Source organism: Mastomys coucha, chromosome X, assembly GCF_008632895.1.
Source record: "Mastomys coucha isolate ucsf_1 chromosome X, UCSF_Mcou_1, whole genome shotgun sequence".
NCBI lineage: Eukaryota > Metazoa > Chordata > Mammalia > Rodentia > Muridae > Mastomys > Mastomys coucha.
Window position 1 is genome coordinate 106,498,232 of NC_045030.1, and position 18,775 is coordinate 106,517,006.

An 18,775-nucleotide genomic window follows, 5' to 3' on the forward strand; every position below is an offset into this window, starting at 1 on the left:
AACTGAAGCTCCCTTCTTTGTGATAACTCCAGCCTGTGTCAAGTTGACACACAAAACTAGCCAGTACAGAGATTGTGCTGGTCTAACACAGTGGCAGTAGTAGATTCTTTTCTTATGTCCACTATGACATTAGATATAGGTAGTTGGCTAGGTTTCCAGTACCAGGTATGCTCTCCCTCATGTTGAGTCAGGCTTAAGTCCTATTAGACAGTTGTTGATTGCCAACAGCACATGAGTGACATTCATTGCTCTGTTGGGCATTTTTTTTGTTATACTGGTCATTGTAGTGGTTCATATGTTGCAGGATTTTCCCTGTCCTATTACATTAGGGCATCAGGAGGCCTGTGGTTGGATAGGGAAAAGGGAGACAGAATTAAGGTTGCCAGGACAGAGAGTATTAGAGAGAGGAGGAAGGCAGCAGATGCGATCCAGCATTGCTTTAACCAGCCACAGGTAGTTATGATATCATAAGGTTAGAATAATTGGGATAAAGCTTTTATCATTATCAACTGGTTCTGAAATTTTGTATTGACATCTTGTAAATTGAGAATTTATTGATACATAAATCTGATTGGTTAATTGTAAGGTTCAAGGGTGTTGCTCTACTTGGTTACTGGAGTGTGGGACCCCTGATGGTTGAGAGGGAACTAGGGGTTCCAGTGACAAGCCAGCAAGACTTGTGGGGGCTAGCTGGAGAGAGAAGCTGGCTGCAGAGAAGAGGGACTGGCAGCAGCGATCCTAAGGGAACTAAGGGGCTTTGACCACTCCTGAGAGTTGGCAGCCAGAGAGACCACTGAGTTGATATTACCTTGCTGGAGCCCTGTGGCCCTCCTGTGTCTGCACTAGCACGGGAACGTGCCCCGTCTCCTTTTTAATATTTGCCGCAACAGATCACAGGTGTTACAGCTAAGGAGAACAGCCAAAGCAACCGTGAACAAAAAGAATACTGGAGAGATTGCTATTTTAGACATCAAGATATATCATAGAGCTATAGTAATGAAAACAATGTAAGACTGATACAAAAACAGATGTGTGAAATGGTAGAATTAAATTGAAGACCCAAATGTGAGTACTCATATAGTTATAGCTATAGTCATCTGATGCTTAGCAAAGAGTCAACAACAACAACATCAACAACAACAAAATATAGTGTTGGAAAGACAGCAACTTCAACAAATAATGCTTGGAAAACTGTATGTCCACATGCAGAAAAAAATGAAGTTAGACCCATATATTATCACCCTATACAAGATACAAGTAGATTGAAAGACTTCCGTTTGAAGCCTGAAACACTAAATCTACTAGAAGAAGGCATAGGCAATACTATGAACCCAGCTATGAACCAAAACAATGACCAGCATAGCTTCTTAACCCTAAGGGTGCAGTAATGGCACACATACGTGAGTGGTAACAAACAGATTTCTAATAGGATTTAAGACCTATTCAACATGAAGAAAAGCATGCCTGTACTGAAGTCATGGATATTGGAGGAGAACCTATAACTACTACTTTACTAAATCAACATAATCCCTAGCTACATTCTAAATATTTGTCTTTATACCCACAGATAAATGTAGTTCTTACCTCTCATCAAGGAAACTTTTTTTTTGCAACAGAGCCTGTTACAGAAAACTGCTCAACAGCAAAGTGCAGACCTGTAGAGAAACTTCCCCACCTAAGGCTCACTGATCATTGTGGATGAGGGAGCAGAAAGATTGTAAAGCCAGAGGATCAGAGAGTTTTATGTGAGATTATGTCTCTTAGAAATGTTAGAAGCTACATCCATATAGTCTCATTAACATTACTGCCTAAACATGAGTTGGACAAGGACAACAATAGACATGATAAAGTAGAAAGGAGAAAACCCTTGAGGTCTCAACCCTACCAGCAACTTATGAGTGCTGAGAGTATGAGAAATAGACTTCCCTAGGGAAGAGCACATCAATTGGTTATCAAGTACCAAATGGTCAGCCCTGAAAACATACATGTAAATAACATTCTAAGACTAATCAGGCTATCTATCTATCTATCTATCTATCTATCTATGTATCTATCTATCTATCTATCTATCTATCTATTGGTTTAGGAATATATATGTCTGTACATATATATGTGTATAACAATAATGCAAAAAGAGGCCGTGAATTGGAAAGAGAGCAAGGAGAAATATTAAGAAAGTTTGGAAGTAAGAAAGGGATAGGGGAAATGATGTAATTCTAATTTCAAAAAATGAATTAACTTTAAAAAACAGAAAAATATATATGAATAGTTAAGGAAAAGCAATACAATAAAAAATTAAAATTTGATGCCAATGAACATTAAAAAAAGAAACAAATCTCCTGGCAAGTTATTTATAACCTTCATCCAAGAAAAAAATGAAAACTAGTTTGAACAATAAGGGTTGTTTTTGTTTTTCTTTTTTTAGTTTTTTGAACACATTTTTAAAAAATTAGAATTAGATATTAATTTGCATTATTCTTTTTTAAAGTTTTAGAAAGCATAATTTGCTTTTTATGTGCTAGAGGATAACATATATTCAATAGTATTTTTCAACATTTAATATTCATGTCTGCCTATGTTTTGTGATCATTAATCTTTAAGTTAAGATAAAACAAAAACACGAAACCCAAGTAGTCATTTGTATTAGGAATAAGTATGGCAATTTTTGTTTCCCTGGAGTGCAGCAAAGCTAAGTAATAACAGACTAATATTTTCCATTCAATATCAATATTATACATTTCAGCATTAAAGGACAATTTTCTATCAGGACAAGTAGGCTGTATTAAATATTGTGTTTCCAGGATAGCACTGGTATCATGCAAGGATTTCCTAGATAAACTGAATAGCTCTCAGGGGAAACTATAAAGGTCAGGTACTTGGGATACAAACTTAAAAGTTTTATTATTATTACAAAATTTTATACAACATATTTTGAGATTTCCCCCCTCCCCATTCCTTCCTGATCCTTTCCACCTCTCTTCCCAACCAACTTAATAGTTTCCTTCTCTTTAAAAGCACCCAAACACAAAAGCAAACAAACAAAAATCCCCAAGAAACACACTCTCACCCACATCACTTCCCCTAAATCAAATCAAAACAAACAAAAACAGAAATCAAAATAAACATGCAAATTATCTATTCAAGAAAAGACACTCAAACAAAGCAAAATGAGACAAAAAGTCCATTAAAATGCCCTTCAGCTTGTTTTGTGTTGACCATCTAACTACTCTTGGAGTAGTTGTTAATATACCAAGTGAGACTCTATTGAACATTTTTGTTTTTTTGCCAGTGGGTTTCACTTGCAGGTAGCTTCTTAGTTAGAGGTGAGAGCCAGAATCCTTTCCCCCCCTTAAATGCATCTTGAGAAGGTGCTTTACATATAAATCTGATTAATCAAAATTTAGGTAATACCTTCATTATTTATGATAGAAATATATTTTTATGAGTTAGTAGTGATGGTGGAAGAAATTATATAATGCACAGAAAAGTGAAACAATTAGCAAATGAATGAGGATTTAGAAACTTTCTTTTGTTTTTATATTTGATCTTAGGCAAAAGGCCAAGAAATGATTTGTATTTTCTTTTAGACTAACAGAGGGCTTTGGAATGAATCAAAGAACAACATTTTATCTTTGTATTGTGCAAAGATAATCTAATCCAGGCTATATATATGAAGCAGAATAGAATAAATTATTTTCTTACCTTCTAGTGTGATGATCCTTACTAAAATGTATCCCTTGAGTTTATATCACCGTAATACTACTCTCACCTTTCAAAGTTGTGTATTTTCCGTAGTTGAAATCACTAATGTAGGGGAATGGCAGGGCCAGTAAGCGGGAGAGGGTGGGGTAGCGAGCAGGGGGAGGGTGGAGGGAACAGAGGTTTGTTCTTGTTGTTGTTTTTTTTTTTTTTTTCCGGAGGTGAAACTGGGAAAGGAGAAATCATATGACATGTAAATAAAGAAAATATCTAATAAAAAATAAAAAATTGTAAAGAGAATATATTCTCTAAAAATAAATTAAAAGATGATTAACAAGAAAAAACAAAAATGCAAGAAAAAAGATATATTTGATTATTTTAAAAGGCCAAATAAAACTGTATTTGCATATTTACTTTTCGGCAAACTCAGGAGACTTTACAGTCAAAAAAGCCAGTTTACAGTCTAAGAACACACAAAATCAATTATGTTTATTTTGAAACTTAACATACAGAACATTTGCTTAAGATCAGTAATGCATTTTAAGGATACAGAAGCAATACTTGCTGAATGAAATAAAAAATTAAATGTATAACAGTAAATAGTTTGGCTAGATGATGAGATTTGAAAAGGCTGCTAGTGACCAAAGGGATATATGTAAAGACTGTAGAGTGTTAATATTATAGGTTATTATTATTTTGCTACTAGGAATTGCAAATATGAAGCTCTTTCTAATTTCAATATTTTAAGTGACATTTATAGCATTCTTTGGACTAAATCGTGGGTATGTGTCATACACAGGAGAACATGGCCCACAGAATCAACTAAGCAGGGCACATAGGGTCTCACAAACACTGAAATGGCAATCAGGGAGCCTGAAGCAGCAGTTGTGGAGTCCACATGGGTCTGAGCTAGGTGCTCTACATAATACATTATGTTTGTGTAGCTTGGTCTTTTTATGGGACTCCTAATAGTGGGAGTGGGAGTGCTGTGACTCTTTTGCCTGTTCTTGGGACCCTTTTGATCTTACTTGGTTGATAAGAGGGTTTGTGCCATATCTTATTGTAACTTGTCAAGTTATGTTTGGTTGAGATCTCTGGGAGATCTGCTCTTTTCTGAAGGGAAGTGGAAGAGGAGTGGATCTAGGGGAGAGGGCAGATGGGGAAAGGGAGAACTGGGGGGAAGGGAGGGAGGGAAAACTGGAGTTGGGATGTAATATATGAGAGAATAAATAAAAAATCAAAATAAAAACTCATATAGATACACATGTATAAGTAAAAAATAAACTTTCTTTAAAAAGCATACACTTAAATGTATCATCAATCCATCCAATCTCTCTCTGTCTCTGTCTGTCTCTGTCTCTGTCTCTCTCTCTCTCCACTCTCTCTCATTTGTTAATTAAGTATCTCTCATCTGCTTGTGGTAAGAGCATAACATATCTGTCCTATTAAAAAATAAAGGTGCGGTGGTAATGGAAGGCATAATTTTGTATAGTAAACCTCTACAGCCTATTCATTATGTATACCTGAAACTTCATACTTGAAAATGATGACACAGATACCTAGCAAATTAAGAATGTAAATTTTGGCAACAGAATGTTCAGAGTTCAATCTTGGCAAAATGAGGATAATAATGGTATGTACTCTGCAGGGCATTTGTATTTATGAATTGACATAGGTAAAACATTTAAAACATTTAAAACTCTCTTAAAATTAAAATTATATATATATGTATATATATATATATATGTTAGATACTTCCATGTAGAGATGTAATTTCTAACCTCAAGGAATTGATAATTCTACACATAACACATGGAGAAACTGGAAAAAGTAGTAAGAAGTAAGTTGTATGGTAGAGGCTATAAAGACATAATTCAAGAAATAACAATACATTCATTGTGAGTTTGCAAGTGACTGAGGTTTTGTGTCATATCTATATGGTACATGTGGGTACATATGTGAGTGGAACGGCAAATACAGACAAAAGCTTGGATGTAGGAATAAATGAGCAACATGATTACATGCACTAGAACTTAACTGTGGCAATGTTTTGTTTGAATTCTTTCAAAATTGAAAATGGATACAATAAATATGAATTAGCATATTTAACAACTCTCCTACAAATACTTTAAAATGGCATCTTACTATATATTTTTAGGATACAATTTTAGCATATCTAACCACCTTTGAATCCTGCAAATGTCCATAAGAAAGCAAAACAAGTATCATTCTCCTCTTACAGCTGAGAAAGTTAAGGTTTTAGGCTTATAAAATTCACTCAAAGGTACATTAACTTTGTTAAAAGTTAAAAGAGACCAGGTTAAAAGAGAGCAGATTTGCATGCAGGCATCTTGGCTTCCAGTGCCATGCTCTTCCTCCACAAAGCAGAAATGTAGAAAATGAGACCTTATGTCTTCTGACAAATATGTTTGATATTTGTCTCAAGCAAGAGGAAACAAGAGTAATATAGGCACTGCCAATTTTCAGACATGTTCAACAGAAATCAACAAGTTCCTGTTATTTTTCATCCTCAGAGTCCTCTCTTCATTATGCTTTAAACAAAATTTCCCAAGGGATCCAGCAGAAGTGAAATAGAAAAAGTTTTCAGATGGCCAGTGTAGACAGAACTCCATTCATGGTTTTTCTTTTTTCCAATCTCTATTATCATTTATTTCTTCAGAGTTAATGTCACTTTTGAAACTCAGGGTTAGGAACAAAGTGGCCTTCAGCAAAAACATTGCCAATGATTATCATATTTTAGTCACAATCAAGCTGTTTCCAATGGTTGGTTTTAAGAACAAAGCTTCTGCTCTAATACAAAAACCACTGTAAACAAATATTACTTTCAACATGGTAACAAAAAAAGCAAGAAGTATAAAACAACAATAAATCTCATAATTAACTAACAATAAATGCATATCATAGAACAAGATAGATTACACATGTTTATATATATACATAAATGTATATGTTTATTAAAGAATTAATGCCATGGATATTCAAATTTTCTTCTGGTATCTGACATAGTAAATTTTGATTCCAACAAACTTCATGTGGGAAAGGTAGACCTATTTTCTTTACTTCTGATGAATTTTGACTGCTTCTGCCGTATATGGAAATGCCAGTTGCCTTACTTATTAAGGGAGGAATATATGTAGAATTGGGATTTTACCACAGTGACCAAGAACAACACCATTCTTTTGTAGGGTCTTGAGTCAAGGGCAGAAGAGAATTAGAGATAAACTGGCCTTTGATCAGATTTATCTTCCTTATTTTCCAGATTGTAAATTTCATGCAGCCTGTGGAGCTATTTGGCTGAATATTGGTCTGTTCTAGCACTTGAACATTCTCTTCTAGAAGACAGGACACTACTTTACCTAGCTAGTCAGTACTACAAAGGAAACGGCTGACCGTACATTTCTGTAGGTCCTGGGTCATCTCCAGGTCTCATCTGATGGCATGCATGCAAAGGGATATGTTAGGGTGACTGATGACTATTTGCTAATTTTAAAGCTATATTTAAAAGCTGAACTCAAAAGTCTGGTACATAGCTTTTGTAACCCTTTTTATATTCTTGATTTCATACTCAGTTTTATAGTTCAGAACCACAAACATTCTCCACTTTCTGGTGAGTCTTCAAAAAGAAATCTGTGGGTTACTTCACAGTTATAAACTGAATTTTGAACATTTAAAGTATCAAATAATAGCACTTATAAATGAGATAGATATAATTATTTGTAAACTATGGGAAACTTTTTTAAAATTTTGATTTAGAAAAATACTTGTTAAGGAATTTCTTTTTCATTGTTCTGCACTGGAGATGGGTTTGAATTATTCTTTACATATTTCTTCTCCTTTTTCTGGCAAGGAAGCTTTCTTCTTGGGTATGTAAGTCATACTGGACAAAGAATGCTTTCTAAATGTAGACAGCCTTCTCCTAAAGTTTCCACCTGAAAAGAAATATAGCAGAGGATCAAAGCAACAATTTGATGCAGCTAGAGATAAGGTTATGACCACTGACTTCTGCATCCTAAGGACAGAATCACATTGTTTATTTTCACTGTGTAAAAAGTGAAGGTGGATAGTTCGTTGAATATGATATGGCATGAAGCTGACTAAAAAGGCAGCTGTCACAACTATGATCATCCCTATAGCCTTCCTACGACTTGGCATGTTTTTCTTCATTGTATTTTTTAGTAAGGTCAGAATGATCATTGTGTAACAGACAATTATGGTGACAAAAGGGATGATGAAACCAAAGAATAATGACACATAATGCAAGACCAAAATGTATTTTTTAGTGTGATCGTCCTGTGGAGGCTCAAAGCATTTAGTATTGTTTTTCTTATCTTGCTGAGTTTTGTACATTAAAAAGGGAGAACTTGTCAAAATCACAAAAATCCAAATTCCAATACACACAAACCTGGCTTTTTTCTGTGTAACCAAATTAATATTCTGGACTGGAAAGACAATTGCAACACACCGGAAAAAGCTCATGGCTGTCATAAAGAAGATGCTACAATAGAGGTTAACATACAAGGCATAGGTGGTTAGGCGGCACAAAAAGTCACCAAAGAGCCATTTGCCTTTGTGAACATAATAGACCACACGGAGAGGCAATGTACATACACAGAGTAGATCTGCTATGGCTAGATTAATCATGTATACTTGGAAGGCTGATTTCTCATGGTATGTTTTTATGAGGACATATAGCACAAAGCTATTGCCAAAGAAACCCACAACAGAGATCATAGAATACATAGTGGAGTACACTTGATTTCGAAATTCATCAATTGTGTCATGACACGTGTTATTACTGCCAGATTCCGTCAGATTTTCAGCTCCATCCATCGCCAGGAATGTCTGCTTGGTGCCTACAACATATGAAAAGGCTCTTGTTAATTAAACTAGATTTTTATAGTGCATGTCAATGTTTTATTTCATAGTCACTATAATATTCTGTGCAACTAAAAATTAATAGCTTTTTATTATTCTTTGAAAATTTCATACTTGATCATGTCCAGCATCAACTTTGCCCTCCAAACCCCTCCTAGCACAGCTTCCTCCCAACTTCATGCCCCCCCTTCTCCGTTTAAGAAATAATCCACTGAGTCCAATTAGTGCTACTTGCATGCAATCCACCACAGCTGGAAGCAATTGTTGTCAGGTTATGAGGAGAGTCAGTTGAACTTTGCTCCCAGGAGGAAGGTTTGGGTCCTCCAGACACGCAAAAAATGTTTTCTCCCCCTTTGTCATTTATGTTTGCCTGGTAGACGTCTTGTTAACCCCCAAGCCTGGGTAAAACATCCCCTTCATACTGTAGATTGGACTGTTCTGAAATTTCACTTCAAATGAATTTATGACTTTTCACTAACAGAAAAAACCTTTAAGTATATTAGTTTTACATATATGACTGTGTATGTATATATCTATTACCGTCTTCTTCGTGTTCATCATTTTCATCATATCAGCATCTAATTGTCAATGTATTGCTTATAAGAGCTTTAAGTTCAGTTAGAGACTAAAATCTGCACGAAACACTTGCTTTCCCCTAAAAGAGAACTAGGTAACATCTTCTGGATGGAGGTCATACCTAGGAAAGATGACCTAATTTATGTTCATGAAACTCACTCTGGTGGGAGAGTTTCTAATCTAAAATTAAGCTCTATTTAGATCCATAGAACACTACAGCAGGAGAAACCTGGTAGCCATAGTTATAATAATAGTGAGGGGAAAAGTTCCAAAGAGGTTAAATTTACAGTTTAAAAATCTGTACCATAATTAAAGGCTCCGAGGAAAGATGTGGTATAGTTAGTTGGAATATCCTTGCTGGGTAAGGAAATTGTTGGCTGTTCATTCCTGTTTTCTCAGATGTGTACTTAAAGCTTTGCATTTAGGAGTATACAGTTAGTTATTTCATAGCAAAAGATTGTTACTTGGTCTGTTCAAGTTTCTCTGGGCAGTTAATAACCTCTGATTAGAAACAGCTAGGGATAAGATAGCATAGATAGTTATTTCTCCAGTGCTCTTCTGATCAATTTAGTTACTTATTAAAGTGGAAGCAATTTGATACTGAGTCTTGCATTGATTTGTTAATTTTTATAAGACTCTTGATTTCTGGTAAATAAGGTGTGTGAAAGCCAGCATATTAAAGAGCTGCTAGTGTGAAATAGGGTAAATCTTGTCCACATAGTGGGTACATGGACACAGGCAACTCTGGTAGTTGTTGCAGGTGGGATAGAAGGCGCCAGGTTTCTAATCAAGAACAGTTTCATCCACTCAACATGATGTCTCTTCCATCCATCTTGCCATTCCACCTATTTATATTTTTCTAGCATTTAAAATTTCATTTCTCTCAAGAACTTTTAATATAAGACTTAAAAAAAAATGATGAGGAATAATTCTAAAGCTATAGAGAAAACCCAGCCAACCATTCCTAATATCTGCATTCATTTCCAATTTGTGTTCTGGGTTTCTTTTCCTATTGGTTCTCTGAATTCAGGTAAAGAAAGGGAAACTTTCCCAAATTAATAAACTCTTTTTGGTAATATTGTTTTGGGTATTTTCTTCAAACTGAGCCATTTTATGTTATGAGGCACTAGATGGTGCTATTGAGATTTTTGATATAGCCTTCCCCTTTTTAGTTTTACTCACAATAATTGAGAAATAAATGTAGCACGTTTTAAATCTGTGTCTATTATATGATATACATCAGGATCTTATATGGTCACCGTGAAATGATTACTAATCATTTCATAAAGTGATGATTTGATAGAGATATGCGCTGTGGAATGCCTGCCACTATAAAGGTACTTAGCATCACCCTCACAAGCCTACCTTGGAGGTACATTTCTGCAATCTCAGCCCTTAAGAAGCGAAAGCAGGAAGATGGCAAATTTGAGATCAGTCTAGGATACCAAGGGAGACCTTGGATCAAAAAACAATACACAGACAAAATGAAAACCACATCCATCGCCTTATATTCTTCCTATTTTATTGTTCAGACTAAATCACACCTTTTTACCATACCTTCTCTCAATCTACATTCAAAGAAATTTCTATCCTTGTAGAACTCCTAGAGAGTTTTCCATCTGTCTTGCACATCAGTGATGTGTTATCTTTCCTTCCAGACTCTCTGGTTAATAAAGAACCTTTACAGCACCTTGCACAGGGATAGTCACTCATCTTCTTTGCCCGTACATTCTCAATGTTAATTGGAGTGATAGAAACCATTTATCATTTGAAAGTATAATTATCCATTTAAAACCACTTAGAGTGACCATCTTATTGCACTATAATTTAAAGTATTTTCATCCTTAGAGACTAAAGATGTTGATGTAGACAAAATTGCTTCACTTTATTTTATTTTATTTTATTATTATTATTATTATTATTTTGAGACAAGGTTTCTCTGTGTAGCCCTGGCTGTCCTGGAACTCACTCTGTAGACCAGGCTGGCCTCGAACTCAGAAATCCGCCTGCCTCTGCCTCCCAGTGCAGGGATTAAAGGCATGTGCCACCACTACCTGGCTGACAAAAATTGCTTCTTAAAGTACTAAGGTAAGAAACTATAAAGCTTAATTTCAAGGGATAAAATACCCATGCCATTTATACACAAATTATTTGTTTGTCCATTACATGTTATAAATAAGTTTGAAATTCTCAGCTTCTTGAACAAAAGATGCCAAATAGAATCAATAAATAACAATGAAAAGTACATAAAGAAGGGAAACCATCTAATTCTATTAATAAGCAGAGCTCGTCAAAACAGAATAAATGTTCTTATAAAATACAGTATTTAGGTTTGATTTTTTACACATAAAGCAAACCAATTACTTGTATTAAGGCATAAAAACAAGATTGTGAAAATTTTAAACAAGGACTAGATTTTAAAGGGGTAGAGATCATTTAACGTAGTCATTTCACATATAATGATATAAAGTGTCTGAGCAGCATTTAACTAGATTTTGCATAATTTACTATGATTTTCTTAATGATGTGACCCAAGGAGATGGATACAGAGAGTTAACTCCTTTGGAAGCCTGATTTCTTAACAACCCAGTCCTGCCTTCAAACAGCTCACAGTTGGGGAAGGAAGTGGGTGCTGAGGGAGTAATAACTCAAATGTTTGGGGAGGTTGTGATAAGTCTAGTAAAAGCCACCTTAGCACAAAGCAAACGAATCACGAATTGATTAATGAAAGGAAGCAGTAAACACAAATAGTGTTGACTTTATTTCAGTACAACTGATGAGGAATGTTACTTCATTAAGAAAAGTGCATATTGAACAAACTTGGTTTTGAAACGGGAGTCGTACCTCTTTCTGGTACCACAGCACCCTTCACAAACTTTCCTTCTTACTGTGGCCACAGTTCTTATGCTGTAGTGTCAGAGTAAGCTCAAGCTGAAATCATAAGATTAAAAAAAAGTTAGTGACCCTCAGAAGCAATCTGGAAGGGTCATGGGAATTTAGCAGCCTTAAATACAGATCCAGAGTGTGATGGGACATCAAAGCTATACTGACAGATTTAGGGCTGGCCATTGGCTTCCATGGCTCCTTGTTTTCCCTTTATTCTTTTTTACATTCCCAAGGGGAGGGAGACTTGGAATACAGACCATGAGTGATCACAGATGTTTGCTGATGTATGCATTCAGCCTTTACACCTAAAGATAAGCATAACATTATAAAAACGTTTCTTTATATGAAGTCCTATTTTCTCTCATAAAGATTTAACTATAAAGTTCAAAGAGGGAATGATTTGGAAATTCTCATCTAAGGACTTAGTTTTCTAGGAATAGGAATTAGAATATTAAACAAACTTTTCTGAAATGGCTTAGGGCACAGTGTTCTTTGAAAGAAGAATGGCTTAACAAAGCTTCAACTAGATCCCAGACTCATAAATAGTACTTGTTAGTTTTGGCCACTAGTTTCACATGTATACTTCTGGAGAGCAATAGTTTTACAGTCTTGGATACTTAAATTTTAAGGGGTGTGTATCCTTTCAACAAAATTACTGTTGAGAATCAAACAGATAAAACAAATATGTCAGAAATGAATAAAGAAAGGCTTTCCCGAGGCAATAGCAACCTGACACCTCTCAATTTTTGTTGTGTTATGGCGACCCTCATTCTTGTCTGCCAGCAAGATGCCCCAGAGGCTGGCCACTTTTTCTTTATGTGTGGTCCCAGTGCTAATAAAATAAACACCTTCCTCCAGTTTATTTTTATAAAGTAGAAGCAGGCTGGATCTTTCCAAAGGAAGTCTACTAACAAAAAAGGGGGAAATCAAAATGAAAATAAAGGGAATTCAAAGATATAAAATGTGCCCACTCCATACTTAGATAGCCATTTTTTCAGAGCATCTCCAGGTTCTTCTCCCTCTTCCATTGTCTTCCTTTCTCCAGGTAAGTGGTGGATCCTTGGAACCTGCTATATAGTCTGTGTCAATTGTTGATTGCTGTTCGAGAATTACTTAGAGTTGGCTCTTAAATTTTGTCATTCAAGAAGTAACATTTTTATTTGTTTTTCCCATGTCATAACACACTGATAAAGATATACAAAATGAATGTTAAATGTATAAACTATTTCTGATCATAAAATTATGAGATTTCGCTTATTTAATCTAGAAAGAAAATTTACTTCAACACTGCCCTAGATTTTTGTTTAAACAAAGCTGGCATTTCTCCCTAGACTGCTGCAAGAAAGGAAGCTTACGAGTTCTAAAATGCATATAGGAGAAGTGTGATCTTATAAATTTAGCATGCTAAGAAGTTATTCACTTTCATGGTGGTTGTATAATGATAATACAGCCTAACATTTACATGTGCAAGCAAGTGTCACATTGTTTGGGAAATAGTGTAGATTTTTTTACTCTTCTCCAAGTTAGCAATTGTAAGGCAACCCCAGTTCTTTTTGAATTCTTTGTTTACTTATAGCAGGCATTCAGTGCTCTGTGATCTCATATCTTGCCCGTCTTTCTCTTTCAGTTTACTTGCAGACTCTTGTTTCTGAAAGCAGGCTTCTTCTACCAGTATTACATATTGTCATTTTAACTGTGTGCAGTAGAGGTGATGAAGTAAAAATACAATTATGTGATTTTTATGTGTATGTATTATACTGGTCATTAAACCCAGGCTCTTACCAATGCCAGCAACCTTATCAGCAGCCTCTGTGTGTGTGTGTGTGTGTGTGTGTGTATGTGTGTATATGTGTGTGTGCTTTCTAGATACATATTCTGTGTGTGGTGATGCATGGGGACTAGAGGGAGATACCAGGTGTCTTCTTCCATCACTCTTCTTTATTCCCTTAAGACAGAGTCTCTCATTGAACCTGGAGATGTCCCTTTCAACTGATTTGACTGGCCAGCAAGCATACTCCCAGTGCTAGGATTACAGGTGTGGCCATGCCTGGGTTTTTACATGGGTGCAGGGGATTTGAACAAGGGTTCTGATGCTTGTGTGGTAAGTGTTCTTACCCACTGAGCCATAATTCCTAACCCTAGATACATGATTTTGATTCAAATAACTTAATTCTTTTACTTGACACTGCTTTGTCTAATAAAATGTATAGAGCCCTTATTCTTTTTTTAAAGTTATCTTTAATCTTCTTTTTAAAAATTCAGTCATTATTCCTCTCCGGGTCTGCCCCCCAACAGTTCTTTATCCCATCCCCCCCCCCATGCCCCAGCTCCAAGAGGATGTCCCCACCCATCCCCCACCCCACCAGGCCTTGCCACTCCCTACTCCCTGGGGTCTCAAGTCTCTCAAGGGCTTGGTGTGTCTTCTCTCACTGAGGCCAGACCAGGCAATCCTCTGCTGCATATGTGAAAGCCCTTATTCTTATAAAGGATATTTTCTTATAAGGAAAAGGGTATTTGCTTGTTAGACTTTGAGTATATTAAAAGCAAATAAGAGATTAATTTAACAAAGTAAATAAGAGAGCTCAGAAATATTATAAGAATACGTGGGTCCAACTTATGTACCTACAGCTTTGTAGATGTGATGTATGTACGTATGTATGTATGTATGTATGTATGTATGTATGTATGTATGTATGAGTCAGGTATTATTTTGATGTAAGTAGTCCCAAGGCTGGTATCTTCTGAAGAAAATGGTACTGGTGATGTTTTGTTTTTAGTAAAACAAAAGGTCATTCTTGACTATCTTAACCCAATTTAATATTTTTTCTCCTTTGATGTGGGTGTGATGGGATATGATGTTTGTACGTTTCTTGATTTCTATTTGCTGCTTTGTCATAGTCATCTGTGATCACTCAATATAGTGTTTCTTATTGTTCTTGCTTGAATTCCACTAGCAAAACCAGAGCATTTTCTTAATTTTACATTTCCTACTGGGCATAGTATATGTGCACTTTAAACACTGGTTGATTTGAGTCTACCTTTCTGTATCATTTTATTATGTGATTTTAAAATGAGAGAGAATTCTTGTACCAAGAAAGACCATGATTGGAAATTTAACAGGCTAGGTGTCAGCAGATTTGGTTCATACCTCAGGCTGTGGTAGGTGATTAAGTAAGTGATTTTTGGAAAATCACTTCCTTTCTGTCAAACCTTCACTTATTTGTAATACAATAGGGTTAGATTTTATGACCTTTAAAGTCCCTTCTAATTTATCATTCAATAAATCTGTAATGATCAGGGCTATATTTTTCTCAAGAGCATGTAATATAAGTGATTTATAGCTTCAGTGACAAACGTAGACATAAATTGTCTGCAGTCTTGGCTGTATTTAGAATCTAATAGGATTGGTCAGGCCTTATAAAAGCAGCACTTGTAGATCTGCCTCTGTTTTCTAAACTAAGTGATAATTATTATGATTAGAAGTTGCTCTTTTTGCCAGGACTCACAGAGCCTCCTCTATGCTCTTACCCCTGTTAAAGTTACATTTTTGCTTCTGATAGTACATATTGCCATATGAAAACAGCTTTAAGCTTATACTCATATAGAAGTTGTGTATCTCTCTATACAATGAACTTTTATAGAAGTTGTGTATCTCTCTATACAATGAACTTTCTAAAATATACTACCATTATTCACTGGTATGCACTCAGTGTATAATCTTGAAGGTAATGCTGTAAAGTAAATTTCGTTGTTAGCTCAGCTTCACATTTGGAAATATCGAGGCAAGGAGAAACACCTAATTTTGGAGCTCATTAAACTTTGAAGTTATTGTCGTTTGTTCCTTTTTATCATTTCCTGTATCATGTGTCTATCTTGCTTGATCATGTGACTCTAGGGCTCCATAACCAATCATTTAGCCATCCAGATCTTAGCGGATGCCTGAAATCTACTTTGCAAAGTTTGTAAGAAAGAGTCTTAGATTGCTGGGAAAGAGTGTCTTTTCCTTAATGTCGACAATACTTGTTTCCGTGCCTTTAATAACCTAAATAAATGGGTCCTTTCCTTCCCAAGTAGAAAGTTTTGTTTTGTTTTTTTAGTTTTTTGTTTTTGTTTTTTTGTTTTATTTAAACTAAGTGATGTAAAGACTCCAAATTTCACTTAAGACAACTGTTATTTCCTGTGTGTTTCTGGAAAATTTCTTAGTCTTCTGGGATCCAAAGTCCAAAATTAGGTCATTTGTTTTAGATAATTTTTGAGTTCAAATGCCTCGAAGCAAACAAACTTGCTCTCTTCTCTCTAATGATCAGTGTTGCCCCTGCATCGCTGATGGTTGCCAGTTGTATCTGACTACCTTTGAATACATTTCCTGTAATAAATCAAAACTACTTTTGATGAAATTAATACTATCAAAATAAATGTTTTTGTGTTCAAAAAACTGACCACGAAGTGTATTGATCTTGTTTGATTGCAATGTTTGTTAACTAGTAGATTCTTGTATTCTATTGTTTTGATTCCTTGACCTTTTACTCCTTTATTCTGATAATGTGACTGTTTTAGGTAATTTATGTAAATGGAATGATCCATTATTTGTCTTTCTGTGATTAGCTTATTTCTCTTAGCTAATCAATATACATCTACGCCATTAAAAGTTTCTTCTCTTATAAGGATAAATTTTACTCTGTTTTATGACTATACTGTCTTTTGTATCTCCCCATGAAGATTTTCCTGCTTTATAGAAAGAGTACACAGATATACTAACAAGTTAATGTACAATGTCATTACAGCTGCTGCAATGGAAATATATAAATGCACAGATACACTGGGCATGATAGTTAATGCCTAAAAGCCTAAAACTTGAAGAAGTTGGAGGATTGTGTGTTCAACTCTAACCTAGGCTGCATAGTAACTTTCTAGCTAAACTGGGCTACAAAGTAAATCCCTATAGCAGAAAAACAAAGCCCATACAAAACAAAGTGAAACATAATATAAATACATTATGAATAATTAATATATGCTAGAAAAGGCCTTCTAAGAGAGAACAGGAATGGGGTAGGCAGTGAGGAGAAAGTGTAATGAATGAGAGACAGTGGTGTGAAACAGCCTGGCATATTCAGGGGTTATGTAAATGTAATTGAGCTGCTATATAAGATGGCAGGTTATTTGTATATATATATGTACATATACATATATATATATAGATATATGTATACACACACACACACACACACACATATATATATATATATGTATATTTGGGTGTGTGGGTGTTTGCTTGACTGGCCTATGAGAATTAGGGTTAAAAGAGAGAAATCAATTTGGGAAAGAATGCAGGAACTAAGTGATAGAAAGTTGCTAAAGGTATTGAATACCATTCTAAAAAAAGTTTAGTTCATTTGGTAATCATAAACTTAGAACAGGATGCAGACTAAGGAAGGAATACTGGCAAAGACAAAAGAACATGTCTATGTGCGGCCGCTAAGTTAGGATTTACTGTAGCTGACAGTGAGGCCAGTAAGTTCAACTGTATTGCAAGTTCCTTGAAGATGGGGACTACATCTTCACATTTCCTCTTTCTTTCTCTTTTTTCTTTCTTTCTTTCTTTTTTTTTTTTTTTTTTTTTTTTTTTTTTTTTTTTGGTTTTTCGAGACAGGGTTTCTCTGTATAGCCCTGGCTGTCCTGGAACTCACTCTGTAGACCAGGCTGGCCTCGAACTCAGAAATCCGCCTGCCTCTGCCTCCCAAGTGCTGGGATTAAAGGCGTGCGCCACTATCTCCTAAGAATTATTACTAGTTTGAGTTTTAGGAGTCTTTGAACATGTGGCAAAACTGTAGCCTGGAAATAGAGTGGTAAGGACTTGGTCAAGAACACAAAGTTAGTCCAATATAATGGCATACACTTCTCACCCCTCGCACTCAGGAGGCAGAGACAGGCTGGTCCATGTAGAGAATTCTAGGCCAGCCAGGGGTACTGTCTCAGCAAGCAAGCAGGCAAGCAAGCAAGCAAGCAGGCAAGCAAGCAAGCAAGCAAGCAAGCAGTTACTAATGTGAAAGCCAGTACTGAAAGGCAGCTGCCTATCATACACTGGATCAGAATCCACTGACAGAGCAATTCTACTACCATACTGCTGCATCCATCCCCATTGTTTCTCTTAATATCATCAGTGATCTGTTTTTCAGATGCCTTATTGAGGTCATCAGTGTGGTCAGGATTTGCAAAATGCCAGCATTTGTTTCTGTTCTTTTCCTTTTGCTTTGTTTTTGAAACCGGGTCTCATTTTGTATCCCAGGCTAGACTTGAACTTCTGAGTGTTGGAGTTCTTCTATTTTGTGCTTGTCTTCTTTTGAAGTATTTATCAACTTCCATGGGGGCGACAGAAATTTCTTACTAACGAACTATGCATGTAAACTTTAGTATTGCATTTCCTGTGGTCTATTCACCTGCTGTACATGGGCCATTTGACTTTAAAAAATTTCAACCATCTTCTCCCTCAAGTTAGCCTCTTCAAGAGAATTTTCTGCTTTCTCTTTTTCCTCATTATGCAATGAACTCTCTAATTATGAGTGCATAGAATCTAGGAGTCATATTTGACACCACCCCACCCTTGTTCTTCATCAAGTTCTTTTGAGTCTTTTTTTGTTTTAAAGATTTAATTTTTTTAAGATTTATTTATTTATTTTATATGTATGAGTACACTGTAGCTGTACAGATGGCCATGAGC

The 18,775-nt window shown here is 35.6% G+C and overlaps 2 protein-coding genes across 5 annotated transcripts in view; one reads left to right on the plus strand and one right to left on the minus strand.

The window, feature by feature from the left end:
* Positions 1–4,159: 4,159 nt before the first annotated feature.
* The window catches only part of Cysltr1 (cysteinyl leukotriene receptor 1), a 24,858-nt gene continuing 10,242 nt past the window's right edge, over positions 4,160–18,775 (minus strand). The window contains exons 2-4 of one of the 4 annotated variants that reach the window (XM_031366535.1): positions 12,016–12,102; positions 10,537–10,607; positions 4,160–8,573 (exon numbers count right to left, since the gene is read on the minus strand). In XM_031366535.1, coding sequence (XP_031222395.1) covers positions 7,531–8,573; positions 10,537–10,549 — 1,056 coding nt within the window. In that variant the 5' untranslated portion in view covers positions 10,550–10,607; positions 12,016–12,102 and the 3' untranslated portion in view covers positions 4,160–7,530. Of the gene's footprint in view, positions 8,574–10,536; positions 10,627–12,015; positions 12,103–18,775 lie in introns of all 4 variants that reach the window. The other 3 variants (XM_031366525.1, XM_031366541.1, XM_031366550.1) reach the window with 3 other exon arrangements.
* The window catches only part of LOC116088049, a 113,955-nt gene continuing 108,221 nt past the window's right edge, over positions 13,042–18,775 (plus strand). Inside the window, exon 1 of the mRNA XM_031366567.1 lies at positions 13,042–13,102. The gene's annotated coding sequence lies outside the window, so the exon portion shown is untranslated. The remainder of the gene's footprint in view (positions 13,103–18,775) is intronic.